General features: G+C 46.3%; 1 protein-coding gene across 1 annotated transcript in view; it reads left to right on the top strand.

Annotated features, from left to right (window-relative positions):
- PLEKHM2 (pleckstrin homology and RUN domain containing M2) overlaps window positions 1–27,195 on the top strand; it is a 66,937-nt gene that overhangs the window by 23,011 nt on the left and 16,731 nt on the right. The window contains exons 2-9 of the mRNA XM_029577877.1: window positions 3,065–3,171; window positions 6,461–6,570; window positions 10,534–10,633; window positions 11,370–11,457; window positions 11,630–11,816; window positions 14,982–15,041; window positions 24,534–24,768; window positions 26,225–26,959. Coding sequence (XP_029433737.1) covers window positions 3,065–3,171; window positions 6,461–6,570; window positions 10,534–10,633; window positions 11,370–11,457; window positions 11,630–11,816; window positions 14,982–15,041; window positions 24,534–24,768; window positions 26,225–26,959 — 1,622 coding nt within the window. The remainder of the gene's footprint in view (window positions 1–3,064; window positions 3,172–6,460; window positions 6,571–10,533; window positions 10,634–11,369; window positions 11,458–11,629; window positions 11,817–14,981; window positions 15,042–24,533; window positions 24,769–26,224; window positions 26,960–27,195) is intronic.

Raw genomic sequence — 27,195 nt, 5'->3', positions numbered from 1 at the left:
AGGCAGCGCTGTGCTGAAGCTCCCGTTGCCAGGGGGAGACGGGGCACCAATTTTTAGTTTTTACACGGGGAGGGGTCCAAGAGAGAGCGTCCTTCATAGGCGGGAGAGGGTGGTGGGGTTCACAAAACGTGGGGGGGCCCTGCTCGTGTGTAACACGCAGATTAAACCTTGCTGCTTTGTGGGGTGGGGGTTTTTGTTTTTTTTTGGCTCAGCAATTTTTTCTTCTGTTTCTTTGTGCCCAGCTCCTAGGTTTTGCAATGGCCTTTCCTCTATTAACTGAAACAGACCACAGAAAACTCGAGGCACTTCATTGACGGCACAAGTGTTTGTGCTTTAAAATTGGACCCCGGTGCCAACTCTGCCTGTTGTGCAATGAGGCCTGGGCTTTTGTCGCTGGGAGCACTGTACTGGGAATACCAATGGCCTTGGCATGTGCCCAGAGCGAGGGGCCTTGGTTTTATAACACCCTTGAAGTTGGTGCCGCTCTGGGCCTTGCCAGCTCTACGGCTCCAAGCTGCAATATCGGGCCCTGTTCCCCCTCCCACCCACCAAACCATGTTCAGCTTTCGGTTGCCTCACAGGTAGGAGAACTCCCCCCGCTCTGTAGGGGCGGGAAGCAAGGGAGAGAGAGCACAGCTGAAGAACCTAAGCATTGCAGATTGATCACCTGTTCCCCTTTCGGTTGTCCGATTTGTCCTGTCCTCCACTACTCTGAGCTTGCTAAACACACACAAAAAACAAAAGCCCCAGAATGAGTTTTCCAGGCCCAGTTTTGGAAAAAGATTGCACTTGGAATACTAAAAGAGCGCAGGGCCGTGCCCTTCCATGATTATTTTTGTCTCTGGTGCTGGAGATTGGGTTCACAATCGCAGCCCCCCCCTTGCACAGCAGAGCTAAGCTGTGCAGCCGCTGCGATGCGTCCGTGACCTGTGGACGGGTGGCGGTGTCAGAGGCCCCTTCCGAGCCGGTCACATCTTCTCCTCCCCAGGACCACCCAGGGTGGCCATTTGAAGTTCTCCCTCCCAACAATGGTGATGTGCAGAGGCTGGCAAAGGTTGGCTTTCAGATTTCGGAGGAAATGTTGCGGGTTTAATGCCATTCAAGCTTTTGCAGGGATGCCCGACCTGCGCTGGTTTTAAGGTGGGATGCTGGAACACGGATAAGTGCATTAAATGCAGAGGGAGCTTCTCTGAGGCATTGTTTAGCTAAGTTTGGGCTTCGTTACAGATCTGGCTATGGGAGCACGTGATTCTGAGCTGAAACAGCAGAATGTGTGTGTGTGTTTTTTTTAATTTTTTTTCTTCCCAGACTTTTGCATCGATGCTCAGGTGGGTTCTCACACAAGACAATTTTTAACTGCCCCTGATAGATAAATAATCCACTGGTTCGCATCGTACTGGGCCTAGAAGACTTGGTTGAGGCCTTACACCATTAGATGGTGTAAGTTACGGGAGTCTCATGTGGTCTTAAAGTGCCGCTGTGTGTGGTTGCAAGTTCTGTATTAAGTGTGAAAATGAGAGGCTGATGCCACTTTACCTTGTACTTATGCTGAGCAGGCTTAAGGAAAAATAAATGGTCTTGAAATCATCTCGTTCACCTAATTGTTTTACTCCAGTTTACAGGGAAAAAATATGAAATTCCAAAGTCAGTTGGCCTTCCTGGGAAAGCTGTAATTGGTTTGCTCAAGATATTTTGTGAAATACAAAAATTCTGGCTCCTATCTCAGCAGGAGTGTTGGGTGTTGCTGGTCTGGGGGCCATCACCATGCAAAAAAATATATCTCAAATCCTGGTGTCACCTCAATAACAGTAGAACAAAACTCCCTTCACTACCAGGATACACACAACCCTGGGAAAAACACACGCTGCACCTATTTAGCAAACCTGCCATACCAATCCAGCATTAAAACCCTGCTATTAATTAAGTTGACTTAGAAAATAGCCACTGCTATTGCTAGCAACAGTAACATGACATATACTTAGTTTTTGGGTACTTGCCAGGTTCTTATGGCCTGGATTGGCCACTGTTGGAAACAGGATGCTGGGCTTGATGGACCTTTGGTCTGACCCAGTATGGCATGTTCTTATGACTTAAACTACTACAAGCAGGCTTACAAAAAAGTGGCAATGCAAATATTGCAACATGCCCTAGAATACCATTACACCTCCTATTGGGAGGAGCAAATTGGAAAACAGAGCAAGCTGTACTGCTACAGATCTCTACACAGAAAATACAGATTAGCAGAATCCCTCACCTCGGTCACATGTGCAAAACATAGGCAGACCCTCACCAAATGCAGGATAAGTGACTGCAAACTAGAAATAGAAAGCTGCAGACAAAAACTGAATTAGAAGCTCCAAGCAGCCAGATTCTGCATGCAATGCAGCACTGGACAGAAAGAAACAGAAATGCATGTCCTCCTGTGCTGTGTAAAATACAAAGAGATCAGAGGTGCAGATTTCCCAGATCAGATGGAGAAAAATCCAAGGCATCCCACAAAAGCAAGAGCAAGGAAAACTCTGGGGGAAGGAGGAGAAACGGCCACTAGAGCAGCAAAAAAAAGCAGGATCCTGTCACCAGGACCAGTACGGACCAGCACCAAAACCTGAGTCGTGTCTCTGATGCTGGACTTCCTGTAACCTCTACCTTTACTTGACTTAATACCCTTTTTCTGTTTTTTCCTTCTTTTCCTACCCTTTTATTTTAATCCTTTTGAATATTAACCTGGCGACACATGTAAAATTGTCATGCCACTACAGAAAGCTGAGTGCTACAGCTCTGGTGGGGAGAGGGGGAGTCAGATTGGCCAGGTGATCCCCTGGATCCGTTCTCTTTGCACCGGAGCTGGCAGCTTCCCTTCACGGTGAGGTGAAAAGGGGACCCGCAGAAATCGCTCGCCCGCGCAGCTCAGAATGTTTGTCGCTGATTCTTAAGCTTGTGTGATTCGGACTGTTGCCACGATGCTGCTGTTGACCGTTTTGCCTTGTCTTGCTTGGGCACCTCTGCGGTAGAAAGGTTTTGGATTACATGGGGTCCCATTTCAGGCTCTGATGTTTCTGTGCAGTTGCAGAGTTACTTTGCTGCTTGCGAGGACGAGACGCCGGCCATCAGGAACCACGACAAAGTCCTGCAGAGACTGTGTGAGCACCTGGACCATGCACTGCTGTACGGGTAAGAAGAACCGTGGCAGGTATAGAGAGTCGCCAGATCTTTACTGGGCAGCTCTCCTGAGGGATACAGTAAGATTTCATGATAAACGTGTCGGCAAGTGAACACAACACAGAGTCTTGCGTGTACAGCCAAATATAACAGGCAGCATATAAAGATCAGCCAGGGCCATCTCAGTTGCCCATGTTTTCCTTCCTGTTGGAATACCACAGAGTCCCCTTGATCTCTAACTTGCTTTCCCACCCCTAAGGATTCCCTGTGCTTATCTCAGGCTTTCCCGAGCTTCAACACTGTTTTTGGCCTCTACCAAATCCATTGGGTGGCAGTTTCCTGCAGTCCCCAATGCAGGCAAAGACTGAAAAATGCAATCTGCTTACATGAAGATTATTCGGTAGGTAAGAAGTTTTGATTACTACCTCTAATTGAATAACCTACTGCCAATAAATGCGACCTCATAACTGTGTTGAACACATTTGTATTGTAGACTTTCACATATATAAAAAAAGGTTTTTAAAACCACGCTCCAGATCTATTCCCAAAATACCTCCTTGAGCACAAACTTTCTTTCTTGCAAGAGCAAATCATGTACTTACCTTACATACATTAGTTCAGACCCATTAAGCCTGACACAGGCCAGTGTTTAGATGGGGGGGGGGGAGGGACGTCTGCCCCAGGAGGGTCTCTGTAATCCCAGAGCGATTTCACAGCACAGATTTCTTCATAGTCATCAAGACGTTACGGTATTCAAAGCACGGCCTTCTGAGAAGATGATTCTCATCTATACAGGCTTTTTGTTTCTCGAAAAAATAATAGGACAGACCATTGCATAAGAAGTTCAACACAAAGTTGTTTTATTTAACTTTGGTAATAATCAGACTCTAACAGTAACTGGGAAGGATTGACCATTAGACAGGTTATTTTTCATTATTTGCTGTTAACATTAATTGGAAAATAAATGAATTTAAAACAAAAAATGTCTTTATGGAAAAAGGTGCTGTTACACAGAGGCAAAAACAGTAACCAAATTAAAGGAAGCCTGGAATAGGTACAGAGGATCCCTAGAAATGTATGAATATAACTTAGATTATTTATTTGCTTTGTGCTGACCTAGAAAATGTATGAATATGAACTAGGATATGTATTGCTATTGTGTTGACCCAGAATATGAACGCTGTCCCAGTATGTGAAGGTTGAGCATGAACACGAATCCAGATTTTGTAAGCTGTTGCGTCGTCCTTTTGGAACGACGGTATATAAAACGCCTAAATAAATAAAATAAATCTGAAAAAGCGAAGGGAAAGGCAGAGATCGTCGGGAGTTTATGGCACTGCAGCAGGAAATAAATTGGGCAGCCTGGATGGGCCCGGACGGTCCTTATCTGCCGTCCTGCTCAGTGAGTCCTGTGTTAAGAACAAATATTAGTCTCTGAGCCTGAGGGATTAGGACCCCCGTCCACGTTCCCGGATGTGGAAATCCAGTTTGCCGTTTCCAAGACTCCGATGAGGGGCCCGGCTTTCTTACTGCAGGACCCGTGCGCTGGAAGCAGTGGCAGAATGAGCCCCCTTTGAACTCATGGGCCGTTGCAACTTCTCTGTTTATTCTCTGTTGAAGAAAACCAAAAAAAGAGACGGGTAAAGGTGATAACGTTTGCCAGCCTGATAAATGTCCCAGAGACCTGAGATCATTTTGTCCTTAGCTGAGGGAAGGACTCTTGAATCTCAAACGTTTGCTAACCTTATGGTTTTCTTTTAACAGACGTTACTTTTAGCAGGTAGACACGGCACTGCCTTGTCTGCTCTTATACTGCAGGTGTTTGTATGTTTTGTGAAATTGCTGCATTATTTCAGCGTGGTAGAGTGAAATAGATGCAGAAAAAAAACAGACATGGCTGCCTGGATCCTCCTCCCATCACCAGGACCCTGTGAAGCAGCTTGCATATCCCTGCCTCCTGCCGCAGTGGTCACCCCCCCACATCTTAAAAACAGGCCCCTGCTGGAAGCTGGGTATTTAAAAAAGAAGAGATTTTAAATTAAAGTCCTAAACAAATCTGCATTCATCTTTCTCCACTGGGAGTTTTTACGATACCTTACCATTTTGCAACTGATCATGCAAACTAATGTGAAAAGAACTGAGTAGCACTAAAAGCATGGATTTTATTGATTGCAGTTTGAAAAGGACTCCATAAACACCCAAATGGAGTTCTTACAGCAACATTTTAGCCTGAGGTAGCATAGGATGCTGTAACATGAGTGACGACACATGACTAAGGCAGTCCTCCACGTGCACCAGAGTCCAGCGACGTATGGTGCTCCCGGTGCCCCCTTGCCTTGTCCTAGCACCGTTCTGACTTGATACCCAGGTAGAGTAGAGAGGAGCTCTGATCAGGGATTGAGGAGGAGGGAGCGGCGAGAGGCACATCCCCCCCCCAGCTGGCTAATCTGAGCTGAGCTTGCATTCAGCTCCCGATACAGTACGCTGTGTTAGACCCATCACTGAAACATTTTCATTTTTTTTTTAAATTGTATTTTTGGCTCCTTCGGGCTACCAGCTCCATCGGACCTGGAACTATGCTGCTACGAGCCTTCATTTGCAACTACCCAGGCGATTTTTTCCCCCCCTACTTTGTAATCCCCGCCCCCGTCATTGTGGGGATGGTCAGGAGCCTTGGACTGCGGTTCCCCTCCCCCCCCCCCCCCCCGAAGGTCCGGCACGAAACACTGCCTCTTCCACGGCATCCCCAGCCGACCTGGATTCAAACTTGGGTCCTCCACGTGGCAGCACGGCTTCTAAGCCATCAGGCCAACCTGGTAAAAACAGGTTTGAGAGTCACCTGTGCTGCTTTAAGACCTTGGCGTTCCAAGAATTCACGGTTCTCCTTAGGTATCCAGTTTGCCCATCATAGAATAAAATGTAAATAATGCTTAAAGTAAAAAGCTGAGAAGAGAGAGTAAAGCAGGGTGGGTGTGTGTGTGTGGTTATAGAAGGATCCGTCTGTGACTGACATGGCGGGGCCACTCCCTGCTTCCACGGCCACTCTGTGGTTAATCATTAGACGATGGTGGTGTGGGGTAGGACCCGCCGAGCTCTGCCATCCTTCAGAGGATTTGGAGAGCTGCTTCAACCAGGGCATGATCCTGAGCCCCACTGGCTACTGGTTGGCCCCTCTTCCAGCCTTTATCCCTATGTAGCTGTCTAATGCGTCTGACTGAGCTTTCCTGGTGACAGCATTCGGTCCCCTGGTTGGATTCTGCCTCCCTCCTTCTGATCTCTCACTGTTGACCCATTCTGGCAGGCTGCAGGATATCTCCTCCGGATACTGGGTGCTGGTGGTGCATTTCACCCGCAGGGAGGCCGTCCGGCAGATTGAGGTGCTCCAGCATGTCGCTACCCACCTGGGCCGCAGTGAGTAACTGGGGAGGATCCAGGAGGTTGGACTCTCTGTGCGTTGCTCAGTAGTTCAGAAGCAGATGTAACCAATCACTTGCCCCTTATCAGCTTGGAATTTTTATTGTGACGGTGCTATTTTTGTCTCTTATTGTTAAGATGTATTCTTTAAGCTGACCCCCCTTGCATGCCTGGGAGCAAGCAAGACTTAAGGAAAATTGCACCACCCAAGTAAGTATCATGTAAAAATAATGAAACACGCTTTGTGAGTCGTCGTACGTGCGCCAGCAAAGGCCTGAAAGGCTTCTACGGTAATCGAATGAGCGTCGCTCTGATTGATGAGCAGAGCTGATCCCGGAGCCACTCCAATATCTTTGTGAGCGATTATTGTGGAGGGGTTTAAAGGAAAGGCTTTTTGCCTTTTGCGGATGATGCTAAGATCTGCGAGAGAGTAGACAGAATTAGAAGCGTTCTGAGAGCTTGAGGCGTGGTTGAAGGCTTGGCAATTAAGTGCAGAGTCCTGCAGTTGGAGTGCAGAAATCCAAAGGAGCTGTACGAGGTGGGGAGGTGGGGAGAGTGATGTGCACAGACCAGGAGAGAGACCTCGGGGTGACGGTGTCTGATGATCTGAAGGCAGCAAAGCAACGTGACCGGGCCAGTGGAAAACTAGATGTGGAACTAGGGGTCATCATATGAAACTCCAGGGGGTGGGGAGTGAGTAGACTCTGGAACAGTATCAGGGTGGCAGATACCTGGAGAGCTCTCCTGGAGGAGGCATTCAAGACAAAACACCGATGGAATTCAAAAGGGCGTGGGATAAACACAGAGAGGAAGATATTCAGCCACTATCTGGCTGAGAGAGCCAGATAAACATAGCCTGCTAACTTAGCTGCGCATCTAATTTTAGACCTGCTCAATAGCAGGTTTAATTTATCCGGCTACCTTAGCTGGATAAGTAGCCTTGCCCCAGAACACCACCATCCTGCCCATTATTTAACCGAATAATTATCCAACTACATGGTAGTTGCTGAACACAACTGAAAATTCAAAAAGCGCCAGGTAGCTAGATAAGCCCAAACTTATCTGGCTAAGTGACGATGAATATCAACCTCAGAGGAACCTATGGAAATGAAGCACTGGGCTAACCTGTATTAACTTTTACTTGTTGTGGCAGCTGTAACCCTAAAAACCTATTTGGGTAGATGGGATGGACGATTTTGGTCTTTATCTGAGGTCCTTCATTCCCTGAAGGTACCCAGATCAGTCCAGACTCCTGGGTTTTGCCTCCCTTCCATGGAGACAGAAAGTTTTGCAGACACCGTCTCTTAACCCAGGGTGCCACCTGCAGCTCCTCAGTATTTCTCTGTCTCCAGCAGATGGAGGAGATGCAAAACCTGCAGTTCTGTACCTTAAAAAAAAAAAAAAAAAAAAGAGAGAGAGAGAGAAGAAATATTAGGCTAAGAGAAGAGGTTGTCAGGTCCTGGTGGGACCTTAATGACCTTGTGTCATCAAATGAGAACTCAAAAGCGGTGGAGAAAACTGCTAAAAATAGCTGTTTCTGGGTTTCCTTGCTTGACCCGTGATCTCTCAGCCGGGTTTTGGGAGGATGATTGCATTGAAGACCTTCAGGTCTTTGCTGGCACGAGTATGATGAACCATATATATGTTAAAATGTTTATTTTCATATCATACTTACCTGTTAGTTTGATCTAGCTTTTGGGGTCAGCCACGTTGAACAAGATGAGTAGGCACACGCCGACTCTGGTTCATGTTGGATGTGATGTCTCCAGTGACGTCCCACACACAATACATGGACCAGTCATTTGAAACATGGATTTTTCTGCCGTTCGGGGTAATGGGAAAGAAACTGCTTAAATTATTTTTAAAAAAATAAAGGCTGCAGTAGTTTTTATAACTTACTGGATTTTATTGTAAAGCTCCTTGACATTGTCTCAAAGGGCAGTCCATCAAACTGAATAAATAATAATACAATAATTTTGATGGCTAAGGGGTGAGTAGTAACTGTTTCTGAGCTGTTGCACTAAGTCCAGAGAGTGCATCTTTCTTTTAAATTGTTGTTAAATGAATTGTGTTTGTGTCTTTTTTATTTTGCTTCGTAACCTAGCAATGACGGCAGATAAAGACCAAATGGTCCATCCTGTCTGCCCGGCAAGTTTCTTGTAGTTGCAATGCCGCCCCTTGCGGGTTACCCCCATGCTGGCGGTTTTCCGGATTTTACACCTGGGGAGCCGCTGACCTCTAATCGACCTGCAGGTGAAATGAGCTTGCTGGTTACTTATGGGGCATTAAAGATACCTGAAAGCGAGGGCATGGAGCGCTGAAGTCTGCCAACATTTTCTGACCAACAGAAATGCGAGATTTTTTTTTTTTCCCTCCCTGCTTCACAGAAACATAAGGGCCCGTACGTTGAACCGATGGTAACGGACACAAAAAGGGGCTGGATTAGAATTAGAAGGCGTTTGAGACTTGTGAGCTGTCGCGCCCATCATCGAGGCTTCCCAGGCTTTGAAATGGATACAGGCTGAGGATCCGTGGCAATGTTGGATTCTTGCAGTACTTTGAGATTTTTAGCCCCGATCCCCAAGATGGCACCCCAGCTACATGTTGTACACATGGACTTTTCTCCCGGCTGCTCCCCCCCCCTCCCCCGCTCTAGTCACCTCCCCTACGAGCCTGTTTCCCCTTCGATAATTACTTATTCCCCAGGAAGCTCCCTAAGAGTTTGCAGGCCCAATGCGCAGCCCTTTCTGATCCAAACACGATGGGAGGGAATGTAAGATGCACCTCTCGCTTTGGGGTAGATGTAGTATATCATGTGGGGGCCAGCCTGGGAGGGCGAGAATTGATATTAAATTATCGCCATTCCAAAGAGACTTCACACACCAGAAGCTGAACAGACTGACCCCAGCACCCTGGAGTGCTGGGCAGTGTTGTTCACGGTACCAGACCTACGTGAGCACCTGGTTCGACTCTGTAATTTCTTCTTTTTTTTTTTATGAGCAGGGTATTCTTTATAATATAAGGTCTTTTATTTGCCTGTTAAGATTCGGAAGCAATGCTCCCAAATGCTATAAGACATTCGCTCTGAGCTTGGTGGCGGCAGCCTGCCTTCCTGCGCAGCCCCCTAGGGCCACAAGAAATCCTGGAGGTGGCCTATGTAAGTCGTACACACAGGCCTCCTCCCTTTCACTGAGCCCCAAGCCCTCCCACAGGGGGCATGCCAGGCAGGAACACATCTTTCAGCCGGTGGGGGGCTCTGTCTGTAGTCTTCCAGGTTCCCACTAGGTGAAAGGAACGGGCATGGGGAGTATTCTTGGCACAGTGCCAGCCGATACACTACAACCCTGGTGTGTGAACCCCTATACACAGGGCAGTTTTTCAGAGCCATTTTCACAGCTAACGAGGATACCCACCTAATCCAGGGGTTCGGTGCTGCCCAGAATGCAGGATTATGGTTTCTGTGTGATTTTTTTTTTTTTTTTTTTTTTTTTTGTTGATGCTTGCTATGCTACTGATTTAATTTGTTTTTAATTTGTTTTTTTTTTTTTAACTGTTTGTCTTTGTAATTTGGGTAAACTTTTGTGTGCCTCTTTGAGCAGCCTATTCATGGCCCCGGAGGCAGTCTAGAAATGTTTGCAGGTCAATGAATTGCCGTCCCTCAGTTTTGCACATTATTCCACAGCGGGCACAGTTTTAGCCATGGTTGTTGGAGGCGTTATGGGACTGGGAAATAATGCAGGTAAATCATATTTCCAGTCTAAATGTGGTCTCCATGAAAAATCTAAAGCAGCAGCAAGTGCCTGTAGGTACTTTTGTACTTGCCTAAGGACAGGCTCGGTGGCCATGCCTCCAAGGTCAGTTTCATAGCCCAGCTTTAAAATAAAAAGACATTTAATTTTACTATCCTGGGAGAATTGGAAGACATTGGGACCTGACAATCACCTTGTGTCTTTATTTCAGGTCGAGCCTGGTTGTACCTGGCCCTCAATGAGAACTCCCTGGAAAGCTACCTGCGGCTCTTCCAGGAGAATCAGAACTTACTCCATAAATACTACTTCAAGTGAGTAGAGCTGCAGTGTGGCTTCCTACAAAGGGCATTGTGTGAGTAGCAAGTGGCAATGAAGGCTCAGCAGATGACAGGTTCCTACAGCTAAAGAATTTTGAACAAGATGCCTTGTAGGAGGGCAGCTGTCACTGGGTACGATACAGAGGTTTATAAAAGTGCCCAATATCTGTAAACACTTTTTAAATTTCATGGTAGGTAGACTCTGTTTTTTAACACTGCTCGCTATAAAGAGATGCGGCAGTTTTGCCCATCATCTCAGAAAAGTACTGGCATGACATACCTGCATATACCAATACTTATAATGACAGAAGTTTTACCTGCATATACCAATACTTATAATGACAGAAGTTTTACCTGCATATACCAATACTTATAATGACAGAAGTTTTACCTGCATATACCAATACTTATAATGACAGAAGTTTTACCTGCATATACCAATACTTATAATGACAGAAGTTTTACCTGCATATACCAATACTTATAATGACAGAAGTTTTACCTGCATATACCAATACTTATAATGACAGAAGTTGGTGGCATGGCCTCAGGCACTAGCTGATGGATAATTCCCCGTTGCTGGATCTTATCCTTTTCCGGTCTCTCTGCTAATGGACATGCGCTGTCGCTGGACCCTGCTTCTGCCCATTTTATGTACTGATGGATATTCCTTGTTCCGGGCACCAGCATTTCAGTGCTTTTACATTCCACGTTTCTTTCTCTGTTTCAGGAACTCACTGGTCTGCAGCCACGATCACCTAACTCTGTTCCTGACGCTGGTCTCTGGATTGGAATTCATTCGCTTCGAGCTGGATCTGGTCAGAATGTCTTCCATACCATCTCACTACCTGTCCATCTAAGATCTAAGCGATGAGGGACATGACATGAATTTACAATGTTCTGCAGGAATAAGTGGTGGGCTGACACCATAGTTACCTTGCAGGGATACAGGACTGATTTGGGCTCTGTCTCTCGCTCTCTCTCCTCTAGGATGGGCCGTACCTGGATGTGGCTCCCTATATGCCAGAATATTACAAACCACAATACCTGCTGGACTTCGAGGATCGTCTCCCCAGCTCGGTCCATGGCTCAGACAATCTGTCGCTCAACTCCTCCAACTCCATCACCTCAACCAACCTAGAATGGGATGACAGTGCTATTGCACCATCCAGTGAGGGTAAGCGGCATCCTCAGCAGAGGTGAGGGCTGTCGAGGGAACGAGGAGCCTACTCTCCTTTTTGCCTGAGGCTGTAAAATTGTTTATAATCCTGTGAGGATTATAAAAAAAAAAAAAAAAGCAGTGCCAGCATAGGAATTTTATTACTGACATTTACTAGTTTTGAGTTAGCTGTTATGGGAGGTCCTCCAGGAAGAGCCAAGATCCCATAACTCTCAGGTATCAGAAGAATAAAGGCAGGTGTCTCCACTGTCTTGATGAGATGGGGAGGGGGAGACAGAGCTCACAGTTTCTCTGCTTGTTCACTTCAGACAGTCCCATGTTTACATATAGAAAGACTTGTGATGAGCCGTAGGTTAGAATCCCATTGCTGAGGTTTTCTTGCTGAAGCCGTGCTTCGGAGTAATCCGTGAGTTCATTTCCTATGCTAGTGCCAATCACAAGCATTGCACGTGGTAGGAAGTGAGTTAGGTGCTTTGTGTTCCTGCAGAATGGCAGCATTCCCTTCTGCCGGCAGACACTTTGTAATACTTACCTAGGATATATATAGACACTGCTTGCAAGAATACAGAGAGAAATCTGCCATCCTTAAGCATGAGAATTATTGTTCGCTGATACATAGGAAGAATAGCCCTGATATAATTTAGCAAGAAATGGCAATTTGCTATCTCTAAAGAATTTGTAAAAATGAATATTAAACCCATCTGGTCCAGCCACTTTATCTGCCTTAAGGTTTTTGGTGGAATTGGACCCTTAAGAGTTTCCCTGTCATTATCTGAGACACAAGAGGGGAGCATTAGTCAAAATATTTATCATAAAGATCCTCGTCGCATGCCTTGAGAGAACTTTCCCTGCCCCTCGTACAGATTTCCCTAATATTTTCCTCTGTCGATAAGCAGGATGAATTGGCCATACGAGTGAGTGATGTCAGCTGATGGCACTGGCATGGGCTACCTCTCTTGGAAGGTTTTTTCTGAGCATGTGCAGGCATTGACTCATGAGTCTCTCCAATCTATTTTTGGTCCAAGCTTTCGCCTGGACACAGGGGCCCCTCCGTCAGTCTCGCAGTGTACTTTTAGTAATGTCTCAGATTTTGCTCTTATTTTTTTTTTTCTCCCCAAGGCACCTTGGCCTTTAAAAGATGCAAATGTGGCTTGTAAATGTCTATCGCAGGCTCCCACAAAGTCCGCTACAAATGTTTGGGGGCAGGACTGTGCAAGCAGGGAGTTCGTGAAGCAAAGTAAACTCTTCCGAGTTCGGAAAGTGTTCTCAATTTATGACAGGCAAATTTATTCAGCTGGTCTTTACAGAGTAATGCAAGTCCCCGTCCCCCCCAACATGGCCGTGTTTCGCCAGAGGGGCTGTGGTGGGAGAGACCCAGAATACAGAATCTGTATGAGAAATGAAAATCACAAACCACCCCCGTCGCTGATGGCTAGTTAGGATTCCCGCTCTTTCTTCAAAGTTTCTGTGATGCTTGGTTCCTTTAACAAGACACAGTTGGGCCAGGTCAGTGGCAGTGTTACGCGCTGCCATGCGGGAGGATTGGGGTTTAATTCCTGGGTCAGGTCTGCCCCCTCCTCGGGCCAGCTTGGGGATACTGCGGAGGAAGTACAGCCCCCTGGGGGATGGGAGCCCCAGTCACTGCTCAACAGCTGTATCTGGGAGCTGTATTTTAGGGCCCACAGCTTTATGGGTTCTAGAAAGAGCCCCTTTTCAATCCCTCAGGGTTACCCAGGTGTAAGGTTCATGGCACTGGATTCCAGCCCAAAAGAGGAGGACATTTCAAAATAATTTCCGCAGTATTGATTCTTCATGCGTTGCGAGCTCTTAGACCTTTTTAAGGGAGAGGTGTATAAAAATACAGATAACTGAACTAATCTGCCAGTAATCTGCTAATTAGACCTGTGGGATTCACTAAAACGTGTAATGAGGTTAATGATGTCCAAAAAGGAGAAGGCCCTGGGAGTGCTAAGCAGTGCCACAGGGTGCAGGCTGGCGCCGGCGGCCCGCTGCGTGCCTGGGAAGAGATTGTAAGAACCCGCTTTTAGAAGTCACTGCTGAAACCTCATCTAGGGGGTCGTGTCCGGAGCAGGGGGGCTCTTAAAGGGTTACCAGAAGCCCTGTGATGCGAGACTTACAGACCTAACACGTAGGCTCCGGGGAAGAGGGAAAGAGAGCGAGGTGATGAGGCGGCTTGGAGACCGCAAAAGTGCAAGCAGTGCCATAAGCCTTCATTCCCAACTATCTGGGTAATCCCCAGGGACTGGAAGGGGCCATCTGTGGCCCAGGGGCCACGCAACAGGGCTCCTTCTAGTACAGCTAGCGGGTGCAGCTGTTGAGAGTGCCTGCGATTCCCTCCCCCCAGGGGCTGTGAGCGCTGTCTCCGCAGCATCCCAAGACAGTGTGAATCAGCATCCCTAAACGGAAAGGGCAATGGATACGTAGAACAGCCCTCCCGGAGAAGGTGGCGGGATAGGAAGCAGTATCAGAAATCAAGAAGGCAGGAGACGAGCACAAAAGCTCCTTAACAGTAGGGAAGTGAGGTTAAGACACAAATCAGGTAAGGTTTTCTGAATTGCAGTGGATAAGGGGAAAATAGGCAGATGAGCTGGGCCCAGGGGCCCATACAGTGACTTGCCTTGTATACATTTTGAAATACTGCTCAGCATGCTGTGGGTACAGGTTTTCTTGTAAGGTTTATTTTCTTATATTAAAACCTTGTGTGCGTGTTTATTTTTTACCCAGTAAAAGCATATGGAAGTGTTAGTGCTGCTGTTCACTTAGCAACACTGCCCATGTAGCTGGGGGGGGAGGATACCCCCCCCCCCCAGCTACATGGGGCTGACCTGATTTGCTGCTTTAACAGATTTTCAATTTGTACCTGATAAAAACTCATGTAACCCTGAACGATGGCCAGACGTCAAGGAGCTTTGTTTTATACCCTGCGCCTTCCTCCTGTATCCTGGTGAGGAACCGGGAGCCCCTCTGATCCGATGTGGGGCCCCCACCGCAGGAATCTTCGTGACGGCCCTTGACAAAATGTATCTGAACTGTAAATAGGTGCTAGAAGGGGAGTTCTGTTTCTCTCCCATTTTATGTCGTTCCCCTCTCCCTCCTGCCTCTGTTTCTAATCCTGAGTTTTTTTATCCTCCGTTTTTGTAGATTATGATTTCGGAGACGTGTACCCAGCCCTGCTGTCCGTGCCCAGCACAGACTGGGAAGGTGGGACCTAGCCCTCTCTTACTCTCTCTGTGTTGCTGGCTTACTGCACGTTTAAGAACAATCCCGGCCCCCATCTCGGTGGAATTCTGTAAAGCTCTGAAGGGAAGGTGCCGTCCTCGCAGGCTCAGTAGTTGTTGGGTCTCTCTATTTGTAATCTCTCCACGCCAAGGGGGGTGTGTGTGTGTGTGTCCGTCCGTTCCCCCTCCCCCCCCACACACAGCCCATCGGGTTTTCCGGATATCTGCAATAAATATGCATGAGATAAACTTGCAAACATTGGAGACTTGGCATATGCAGATTTATCTCGTGCCTATTCTCTGTGGATATCCTAAAAAAACCCGACTGGCTGGGGGGGAACCCTAGGACAGGTTCGGGAAGCCCTGCTCCATACATTGTCCTTTAAGTGCCTTTCTGTTACCATCCAAATGCTGTCCATGATGTTTGCCTTGCTCTTGGTGTGTTTGATGCCAGTCTCTGTGGTCCCCACCGTGCATGAGGATGGAGTAGGCAGCCTGCTTAGCAGGGTGCTACAGGATCACAGAGTGTTTGAGTAGAAACCAGGCCCAAATTATCTCTTGTTGACATGGATCACTTGCAGGCACTCAGATTTGCAGTGTTCTGTCACATTTTAAAGCATTTTCTTTGTTCATTATAATGAATGTATCCCATCATTGTTTTGTCAGATTGATGTGTAGTATTGACCTATTTTTAAATTGATTTTAATCCCTTTTGCAGTGTTTCTCTCCCTTAGCCTAGCTGTTACAGTTTTATATTACAAAGAGCGAATGCCTGTTACACTTTTATTTCTAGACTTACAGAATTCCATTATGAGGGTTTATTCTATCATCTGGCCTGTTCTTCCTTTCTCCCTGTACTCTGGTTTCCAGATCTCACTATCTACTAACCGAAAAGAAATTTTTTAAAAGTTCTTTAATGCTTATTAGGCCAGTGTGAACAAGAAGCAGCAGCTTCCCTCACCCTTACCAAGTACACTTAATATATTCCATAAAGCATCGTTAGCTGGGAGAAGCTGAAACTGCATGTGCCATGAGCTTCCTCCTTCACCTCCCACCCACTGCTGCTGCATCTCTTACTGGGAGAGGATGCAACTGCAGAAACCGGGGGCTCCCCACAGCTAGCAGTCCTGCTGGGAGAGACTGGGACTGCAGGAGTTGAGTTTGGTTGCACAATGAGTTCTTCTGTACTACGGTGATTCCTACTGGAAGCAGCAAGAACAGCGAGCTGTCGCGTAGCCGGCGTTCCTCTGCCAGTCCCTGCAGCATCTCCCGCTGGATGAAGCTGGGACTGTAGGACCTGAGAACTTCCCCATAGCCAGTGCTCCTGTACCATTCCCTGCAGCACCATCTGCTGGGAGAGCCTGGGACTGCAAAAGCTGGGTGCTCTTCCATAGCTAGTGTTCCCTGTACGTACCAGGATCAGTCCAGACTGCTGGGTTGTGCCTCCCCTCCAGCAGATGGAGTCAGAGAAAAGCTGAAAGGCACCCCCTAGATATACCGGTGTGCCTCCTGCGATCTTCCATAGCTAGTGTTCTTGCACCATTCCCTACAGCACGTCCTTTTGGAAGAAACTATAACTGCACAGCCAGTGTTCCCTACAGTGCCTCTTGCTGGGGGAGGCTGGAACTCCAGGAGTTGTGAGCTCCCTCTGTACCAATGTTCCTGCTGGGAGAGGCTTGTATTGCAGGAGCTGTGACCACCTCAACAGTCAGTGCTTAGACTGTTCCCTGCAGTACCTTCTGCTGAAGTGCATGAGAAGTTCTTGTATAACCTACTTTCTTAAACCTGGACTTAGGGTTTTAGAGGCTGGACCATGCTGATTCTCACTTAAGCTTCTCTTGGTGGCAGTGGTGTCTTTGGTGGTCAAGATTTTTGCCCGTGGTTGAGCTGGTTTATATGGTAGTGTGTATGCAGAAGAATTATATCGAACTTCTTAATGTAGCAGAAACTAGGTGGTTTTTTTTTTTCTAGTGAAGGATAGCATAGTATTTAATTTATGGTCCATCTTTCCAAGGAACTATACAGCATTCATGTAAAACAGTTATCAATAACAAGTAAGCAATTCAAAAAACATATAGGATAAATGGTGAAGGGAATGCTAGATGAAGTATTGAACATAGTGGTTCTGGTGGATCCTGTAGTCTTTCTGTTGTCCATTGTACCACATGATTGGCCTAGAAAGATGATGAAATTGGTATTTCAAATTATAATAGCAGCCAGATGTGAAACAGCTGACATGGAAGAATTCCAATGCCCCAATTCTTGATTCGCTACAAATGAGAATTAAAGTTGTACATTATATATAAATTGATGGTACTGTGCAACGATACCCTTAGTTTTTTCAAGCAGTCTGCACACACTATAAGGCCTGGGTAGCTGATAAAAACTGAGTAATAGTTGCAACAGATTTTATTTGTAAAGCTGCGTTTTCTTGCACAGTATGCTGACATATCTATAATGTAATACCTGCTTTAGGTGTGGATTTTGGGGGCTGAGGGGGCGAGTGGAATGGTTAATCAAACTATATACTGATTTTTGAACAAATAATGTGGTCATTGCTATTTTAAGTAGTGCTGGTTGTATTGATTTGGTACATTTCAAAACCAATTAAAAAAAAAAAAAAAGAAGCATATATAGGAAACAAAAATAAATCATAGAGCAAATAAAACCATCAGTATCAAATGATTTATAGACTCATTACAAAATCAAGAGTTAACATCAGAAGAAAGACTGATGGTAAAAATTAAAATCTGAAATAAAATTCGGCTCTAAAAAGAATTAACTAGTTCTAGCTGGCAAAATGACCACATTTTGACCAGCTGTCTAAAAAGCAGTTCCCTGTACGTACCCGGATCAGTCCAGACCATGGGTTGAACCTCCTTTCCAGCAGGTGGAGACAGACCAAAACTGAAATGACCAGCTGTCTAAAAAGCAAATAATCATCTGATATGGTCTCCCTTGGGATGAAATTCCATAAACATGGAATAAAACCGGAGAAGGCCTGACCAAGTCTTAGTCAATCTGACTTAACAGACAGAACCAAAAAGAATGCCTTCTGAGTAATCCTTCGAGAGAGAATCCCAAATTGTATTTGTTGTGTAACCCCTACTCCATCCCCAGAGAAATGCTAAATAAGAATGAATCTCTTTTCTCCTGCTAGAATTACTTTACCTGTGTCAAGATAGAACAGATAATCCCAAACTAGAAATGCCTGTGGTATTCCCCACAAACCTGCACCTTCATAGAGATGGAAATGAAGACCTTTTGCCCAGGATACTATGAAAAATTAGATAAATACAATGAGAAATCAGAGAAGTCTTGGCAGATGTGCTGAAAGACCTGTTGGATAGATCCCTGGAAATGGGAGTGATGCCACGAGATTAGAGAAGAGCGGTGGTGGTCCTGCTTTATAAGAGTGGGAGCAGAGAGGAAGCTGGAAGCTAAGGCCAGTTAGCCTCACCTCAGTGGTAGGAAAATTTTATGGAGATGCTGCTGAAAGAAAGGATACTAAACTTCTACAATCCGGTAAATTGTTGAACCCAAGGCAGCTTGTATTCACAAGGGAAAGGTCCAGTCTGATTGGTATTTTTTTTTTTTATTGGGTAACTAGAGAATTGGATCGAGGAAGAGGGCTCAATGTGATCTACTTGGATTTCAGCAGAGGTTTTGATACAGTCCCGCATAAGCTTGTGAATAAAATGAGAAGCTTGGGAGTGAGCGCCAAGGTAGTGACGTGGATTACAAACTGGTTGACTGAAAGATGACAGTGTGTAATGGTAAACTGAACGTACTGTATAAACTTTGAAGAGAGAACCATGTTAAGCAGAGTACATCAGGGACTGGTATTTGGACAGGTTCTGTTCAATATCTTCTTAAGCGACATTGCGGATGTGATAGAAGGTAAAGTTTGCCTTTCTGCGGATGATACTAAGATCTGCAACAGAGTGGACACGCCTAAAGGAGTAGAGAGAATGAAAAGTGATTTAAGAAAGCTTGAAAAGTGGTCTAAGACCTGTCAGCTGTGATTCAATGCCAAGAAATGCAGAGTCATGCATCTGGGGTGCAGTAATCCAATAGAGCTGTATGTGATGGACGGTGAAAGGCTAATGTGCACCTACTGGGAGAGGGACCTTGGGGTGATAGTGTCTGATGATCTGAAGGTGATGAAGCAATGTGACAAGGCGATAGCTAAGGCCAGAAGTATAGAGAGAGGAATAACCAGTAAGAAAAAGGAGGTGATAATGCCCTTGTACAGGTCTTTGATGTGGCCTCACCTCGAGTGCTGTGTTCAGTTCTCAAAAAGGATATCGACGGGATGGAGGTGGTCCAGAGACGGTTGACCAAAATGGTGTGGGGTTAGTTGTGGAAGACCCATGAGGAGAGGTTAAAGGATCAGAATATGTATAACCTGGAAGAGAGGAGGTGCAGGGGAGATATGATACAGACCTTCAGATACCTGAAAGGTTTTAATGATGCACGAACACCAAACCTTTTCTGCACATAGCAGTTACTACCCTTAACAGAAGGCATGGAATTATTAACCTAATCAATAAACCTTGATATCTTTGATGCAACTGCAACATCACTCTGCTTCGATGAAGGAAGGGGAGGGGGTGGCAGCAGGAAAGAGGAATTGGATTCAGAGACAACCAATTCAGCTTTGAAACTCTTTACAATCTGGAGTACTGATGCGCCGACATAAGGGGAAAAACGCAGGACTGCTTCTGCGGCAAAGTCCATAGGCAAAGCACATCGAGCAGCACGGTCTGATTTTTCAAGAAGGCTCATCACCCAGTAAAAGCTTTGCTAGCAGTAAATTTTTATGGGTTTTAAGGCTTGGGGATAACTGCACAAAGCAGTAGTTGTTACCCTTAAGAGAAAAATGGAGGTAACCTGCACAGCAGATACTACTGTAAGAAACTTACTGAGCAGACTGGATGGACCATTTGGTCCTTTTCTGCCATTATTTCTGTCTCTCATTTGGAAAGATTTTTGAACAGGAGTAAACAGTATTACATCTCGGATAACACTCTTTTCAATTCTATGCTGACCACTTGGGGTTAGGTTTAATGCATGCCTGCTTAGTGGTGATCGGTTCATTTTTGGTAGTTTGAGGCAAGAATACAAAGTGTACACAGATGCTGTTGATGGAGGTTCATGGCATCACCAAAGAACATCCGTGTCTGCAGATTTGTGATGCTGGCATGAGTAGGGAGAAAATAGTTTAGATTTTTATAAGCCATTCCCATTATGACATAACAGATCATAAGTAGGTGGAATGTGGTTGATTTCCCACCCCCCTCCCCCAGTATTCCTGTCTTTTGGTCTCCCAGACTGCTAGCATTACTGTAGGCAATCCCAGATCATGTTGTTCAGGGTAGGACACCGTTAGTTGCACCAACATGATTAGAAGCCGCCTCTATGGATAATTCATGCTACCTTAAAGCTATCAGTGGTTTACCTGCCTTCTGTGATAAGCAGCAGATCCCTACGAAAGTCTCTACATCACAATACTTCTACTAGAATGAAGGCTTTTTGGCATTAGTGAAGTGATAAGTGTAGTGTCCAGCATGAGGTTTTGAACTATGGGCTGCTCTTGATCTTTTGCTTGAGATTGAATGCTATTGAATATGGGGGATTAATGCCCTGCCACCTGCCCCAACTGGGGAAACAATAAGAATGATTATTGCTAAAGCAGGAGGAATAAACCAGGAGGAGTGAACTAGCAAAAATAAAAATGAATGGTCTGGGTTTTTTTTTTGCTTTCTTTAATCCTCTGGTCCATTTAAAACTGCTTCAGCACTGCGCGCTCTCGTTTTTATGATGGTGGGGAAAGGGAAACTAATGGACCTTCTGTAATGAAATGCCTTTGTGCTACCACTAACACCCACCAAGGGTCAATGCTTGACCCTGTGAGGGTCCTAGTAAGTACTGCATAGGCTTCACCTACACACGTGCCCCTGTCCAGGTAACCTTCCATTTGCCAACTAGGTTTTCACTTGCCATTGGGTAAGTATCATGCCCACAAACAATTCCCTGATAGTTTCTGGGGACACTGAAACTTCGCAACAACCTGAGGGCAGAGTAGACAGGCATTCACAGACCATATACCAAAATCTTGGAACCATAGAAACTCACTTGGGTTACTAATCAGTTACAAACATAGAGCTAATAAATTAAAATGTTTATTATTAAAAAAAAAAAAAAAAAAAAAGGTGGTACAGTGAACAAACGATTAAAACTGCATTACAGCAGGCAGGAAAGAAGAAAAGAGATTTCACAGCAATATTACTTTATATATTTCAGCTTGTTTGTGAGGCACTGCACCTTTTAGTCAGCTATGAGAAGGCCTGATAAGATCAGCTAAAAACACTGATCACTAACTTCATCCTGGCTTTACAGTTTATCAGTATAAACTTTCTCAAACTATTTCCCTTTCTTAGTTATGACAACACCTCTTGCAAGCTCTCTTGACTATCCCTATTAGCTTTTGTAACACTCAACTGTCATTCTAGCACCACCACCTCACAGCATGTCAGCAGTGTGTTCTGCCTCATGAATTAATTCTGTTGGCTCCAACTGCTAATGCTATGGAATACTGTACTGTTGTCCTGCTGTCTAACTTAAAATTAGAAAATAAGGACCCTTGTAAAGGGAAAAGTTTGACAGGGTAGAAAAACGACAGTAACAGCTGAAACCCCTGTCTCACCATCTCTTCAGGAAATGGTGAGACAGGAGCTGGAAGGTTTTCCCCGAGTCTGTCCAGAAATCATTGTTTACAGCTCCATTCATTTCACAAGAGACAAAAACTGGTCTGACTCATGGTCCATGCATACTGGGCTCCTAAGGGTGCCATGGTCAGTGGCCCTCTGGCCAAGGACTGTTGCTGGGAATGGCTGAGCTATATGGGAGGCCAAAGAGAGCTTAAAATGGGAGAAAACCCTGAGGCATTGTGATCAAAGATTCCATGGGGCTGGAGCCCGATACAGCCTAATTCTAACTGCAATAGAAATCAAAAAGAAAAAAAAACCAAAACCGAAAGGGAAAATGGGGAAACAGTCTGGCATGCCATGCTTCTCTGCTGCAGCGGCATCCTTTGTATAAAATCACACGTAGTGCAGTATAAATGTGGCCTCAGCTGGGGATCAGGCCCAGGGCTTTGAGGTCTCTAATCATGATACAAAGATAGATAGATATTTTTATTTTTACCCAACAAGGAGCTGGAAGGCACAAAGATGCTACGTTCTCCTTAGGAGTCCAAGGACTTACAATGTAACGCTTGTCACCATTCGTGCAAAACTGTGCTGCTCAGTCCTGTCCTTGGGAGCACCCTACCTGGTCTGCTTTTCAGGCTGACTATATAGAGATTTGGCTGTATACCCAGTGCATGTTCATTGTGGATGGCCTGAAACCAGATTAGCCAGTGTGCTCCTGAGGACTGAGTTGAGAACAATTGCTGTAAAAGCCCATTAATGTAAATGGGAGAGGGGACATCATCTTCCATCTCTACCTTGGACTCCACCGGTACCAGCCTGAATGTCAGACTCCTGTCCGGGCCATGACAACAGGACAGCCAGCGACATTAGCTCCTGACTTGGGGGGAAAAATGAAAAAGGTGTCTGAACCTGCATTTAAACTCGGCAGATGCATTTTCTACGACTGAGAATTGGATTTTTTTAGGGGGGGAGGCGGGGGGGTTGATACATTAATTTTCTTTCATGCTGGACGTTGGCGATTAATTAATGCGGTCACGTTGAGCCTACATTTCTGAAGGGAGTAACAGCGTCAAGGCATGTAAACCAGGGAGAAGGACAGAGTGATGCAACCAAACAGGGAGGTGAGAATTGATTGAGATCCAAATTTAGTATGGCCGCTCCCCAGACTCTGAAAAAAATATGTACAAGCCCCCTCAGTATGACTGGGAGATTATCACTGTGGCAGCTGTGAGGCCCAAGCACCAGGGTGCTGTTGTAAGTGTTAACTTTGTGTCCAGACATGAAGATAAGGCAGACAGGAATCCATTCTTCTGGCAAAACACTGTCTGAGTTTGCTGAGTGTCATTCCGAGCAATTTCATATGTAAAGCCCTGTGAATTGAGGCCATAACGAAGGTTGTGTGGAAGGCCATGTTCAAGCTTTGCATTTATGTTCCAGGGCCATGGGGGCGGACACATCTGATTTGGGCACCAGAGCTCACTGCTTTTCCTCCTCACACTGCAGGGCCCGCTGCCTCTGAATCTTGCTAATAAATACCATACACACTCCTTATTTTTAGGGTTGCATGTTTTGCTTACATCTTGCCTGTCTTATCTTCCCTGTGCTTTTTGTTCTCTGTTCAAATAGTTACATTTTTCAACTCCCATGTGTTTTGAAAGTGGCCCAATAATGTTGTTTGTTTACATTCTCGATGGTGAAAAAAAGCAATGAAATTGATTTTCGGGATGAAAACAAGTGAGTTTGCTGATGCTAGTGTAAAAAGCACCCCCCCTCCCCCTCCCCCCCGAGAACAACGCTCAAACCGAGGGGTGGGTGTCTGGCTGTTCATGACTTGCTGGGATAAGCAGCACCCCACCATGACTCTCAAATGCAGGACCTGACCCGCTGTTGGGGTTCGAGGCACCCCCAAGCATGATGTTGAAACCTGGCTACACCTGACCTGCTCATAAAAATAGAAAACCTTGAAACATGGTATACAAGAATGTTGTCTACCAACTGTGTCACCTTTTGTTAGTTAATTGTCACCTTTTAAGGTGAACTGAGAATTTCTTTTAGGGTGGCAGCTGATGTGATTCATACCAGCCTCTGGGTGCGGTCTCAAGATTTGAAACCGGTTTGTGATACTGTGTTAAGGAACTGCCCAGGGCTGCCAGCATCATCTCTCCCTGCCTACCGTGGGCTTTCTGCGCCGCTAGTTTGGTTATTCCAGTCCATGGACCTAGCGAGGGGCAGTGACCACTCTGCAGCTGTGTCTCCAGTTAAGACAAAGGCCGGGCTTTGAGTGTGTGAGAAGTGGGGAGGGAGGGACACTGCTGCAGTCAGCTCTGCTGATGAGAGAGCAGTGCAGTGTTAACCCCTTCCAGCCCACAGCCAGCTTATCCCAGTACGACCTTAGGAAAAAGTGGAGGAAGAGGACTTAGGGATAAAAGGTTTAAAAAAAAAAACACCACCTCCTACATCTGACCACAAGTAGAATTAAATAAATTGTGATCATACACCAAGATCTGAGGTGAATGTTTATATCTGCCATTTTTAGAAAAAGGCTTTCAGTGTACTCTGTCATAAAAACTTCTTGGCATGCACTTATAAAATTAATTTCATATGGACCTATGTCCTCTTCTCTCACTCAAACAAATCATGACCTTTCTCTTTTACCCTGGGATGCCTGATAGGAGGGTTTGTAGTGCACCACTGACCTTGGATCCACTGACTGACCTTCTTCTTCTTTAACCCTCTTGCCTCCTGCCCTGTTTCACCAGACGGAGACCTCACCGACACCATTGGTTATCCCCGTTCCATGGCTTCAGACCTCAGCTGTACCAGGGCAGCCGTGAAGAGCCCAACGCAGCGCCACAACCCCTTCAATGAAGAGCAAGTAGAGGTGGTGTCATCTGCGGAGACCACCCCATTGCATAGCATCTCCCAGGATAAAGCAGAGGTCACGCCGGAGGGCACAGACCAGTCTGAGAGCTGCATGGAACTGGAAGTCATCAGGTGAGTGCGACTGGGCAGCGCCAGCATTCCCACTTGTACATATCTGTTCGCTGCTGACCAGCAATTACTAAATAAATAATCGCCAGTACCTGTGCAGCATGGCCCATGCCTCTCCACGATGGCTGCTGCTGGACGTTACATGTTACTAAATCCCACCCGGCTGAAGAGCTGTAACTTGCTATTCAGTTTAAAATTTCTGCGATGTCGCATGGGGCCTTATTTTCCCCACACGTGGAGAAGCTTTTTGACATCGCTGTTTTGCTGCGCCTCCTTCTAACACTTGCATCTGGCTGGACAATTGGCTACCTTAAATTTTGGGCATGGATTTCCTCTCCCAGATGTGCTCAGGAAGCTCTGATCTCCTGCTCCGAGAGCTGGAGGTTGTCTTGGAAGCTCGTTCCCAGCGACGCTCAGTGACTGACACAGCTATCTTCCTTTTACTCTTAATTATTTTAAAATCTGTATTAATCACTGCCCTGACCTGAAAAGGGAGGTAATTAATAAATGTACTTCGCTTCTCAAGTTTACGATATCTAAAACCATGCAGCCCAAAAAAAAACAACCAAACTTCTTAAAAACATAGTATTGGTCAAGGATATTTTGATAACCCTTGACCAAGTAAAAATCAAGAACTTACCCTCCTGATATCAATCTTCTGATAGCTCTATTCCCCTGTCCACAAAGCTGCATTACCTACCAAAAATGTTGAAAATGGGGGCAATTATCCTAGCACCCAAGATAAGAACCAAGCCCCCCGCCCTTTCAGAATTGTACCCCAGTCTAAGATCTGTTGGATGAACATGCCACAAAGATGGCGCCAGCACTGGAAAAGAGGGAATGGCCAGTAATTCACCTTGGCTAGATTGTCATTTTGGGTAATACCCGGCCAACTTGCTTTTCAAATAAGCAGGGCCATGCCTCCTCAGACCAAAAGGCCAGTATTCAAATTTTTAATTGCGAATGTACCGCCACTCACAAAACAGGGATAGCGGAGCCCCCTTCTCGTGTATCCTGACACCACCTGCAGCCTATGGGCGAGTCACACCGGGAGGTCCACGCGTTGGCCGTGACAGTAGTCCAGTTGTGATTATCAACATGGCGTAGGACTGAGCACATCACCTCCGTGGCCCAGCTGGCCCCAACGGATGAGGGTTCAGAACCCCACCCTGCTCCTCACCACAGAGATTTCCTCTCAAACTGCGCATTGAGCGCAGTAAGACGTGGTCGGTGCTCTGTAGCGCAGAACCACCAAAGCCGTATTATGTTGCTGCCACAACTTTGTGACAAAATGCAGTCACCCCTCCCCTCGCGTTATTAAGATTGGCAGAAAAACCCATTGCTGCGCAGGCCGACTCTGTGGCAGCAAGCCGTGGTGATGTGACATGTTTATAGAGGTCATCCACTTGCAATGGACTTACATTTGGAGCAGGTTACTTTTTGTTTGTTCATCTTGCAGGTTGGGGAAAAAGAAGAAAACGGTCAAGAAAAAGAAGCACAGATCTGAAGAGGAAACGAATCCTTCCACTCCGAGCACCGGGGAGCCCGAGGAGGAGAGCAGGGACGTCGGCGAGAGCGGACCCGCCGGAAGCCCCCAGGACGAGCAGCACCGAGCAGCCGGAGGAGACGCGGTGAGACTCCGCCTGCCGGAGATGAAGGACCTGTCCATGGAGAGCGTGGGGCAGCCCCTGAGCAAAGTCATCGACAGGCTGAACGGGCAGATCGACCCCAGGCACTGGAACTGCCACAGCGACCCCCCCGACCAGCCCTTTCGGACCTGCTCTCTGGGGGAGACCCCAGATGGACCACCGTATGGTGACTTTAGCCAGGGGATTTCGGCCCCCATGGACTTCTACCACTTTACCCCTGAGAGTCCAAACACTCCTGCAGCAGGTGGTGGCTACCATGACGCTGCAAGCAATGGCCAACCGCCACATGTTTCTGGTAGCTCTGAGACTGCTGGCCAAGCAGAAGAGGAAGGAGGGGGAGGAGGAGGGGGTGGAAAAGCCCAGACAGCAGGACATGTAGAGGAGAGATCGGAAGCCACGAATGAGCGAGTGGGAACAGACTACCAGGGGAATTTATGTACACCAAAGAGAGATCAGCCCAGCCCTAGTGTCAGCAGCGCTGAAGATTCGGGAGTCGAGGAGGGTCAGGGCAGTCCTTCAGAAGCAACGCATCCCTGTGCTTTCAGGTAAAGGGGCATCCACTGACGATTAAAGGTGCACTCAGTCCTGCTGCAGAGTTCCTGCTGTCTTATGGCAAATGTTACCCACTCAGCCATTTTACCAAGTCCTCGTGGTTTCGTGGCAGCTTTGTGACAGGAGCGCACAACCCATTTTCAGACGCTCTAGTTCATGACAAATATGTTGAAATCAACCCCTTCTGCAAATTTTGTGTTCATAAATCATGCTTTATGTGTAGAAGTCA

Source organism: Rhinatrema bivittatum, chromosome 15 (assembly GCF_901001135.1).
Source record: "Rhinatrema bivittatum chromosome 15, aRhiBiv1.1, whole genome shotgun sequence".
Taxonomy (NCBI): domain Eukaryota; kingdom Metazoa; phylum Chordata; class Amphibia; order Gymnophiona; family Rhinatrematidae; genus Rhinatrema; species Rhinatrema bivittatum.
This window is presented reverse-complemented; position numbering and strand designations above follow the sequence as displayed.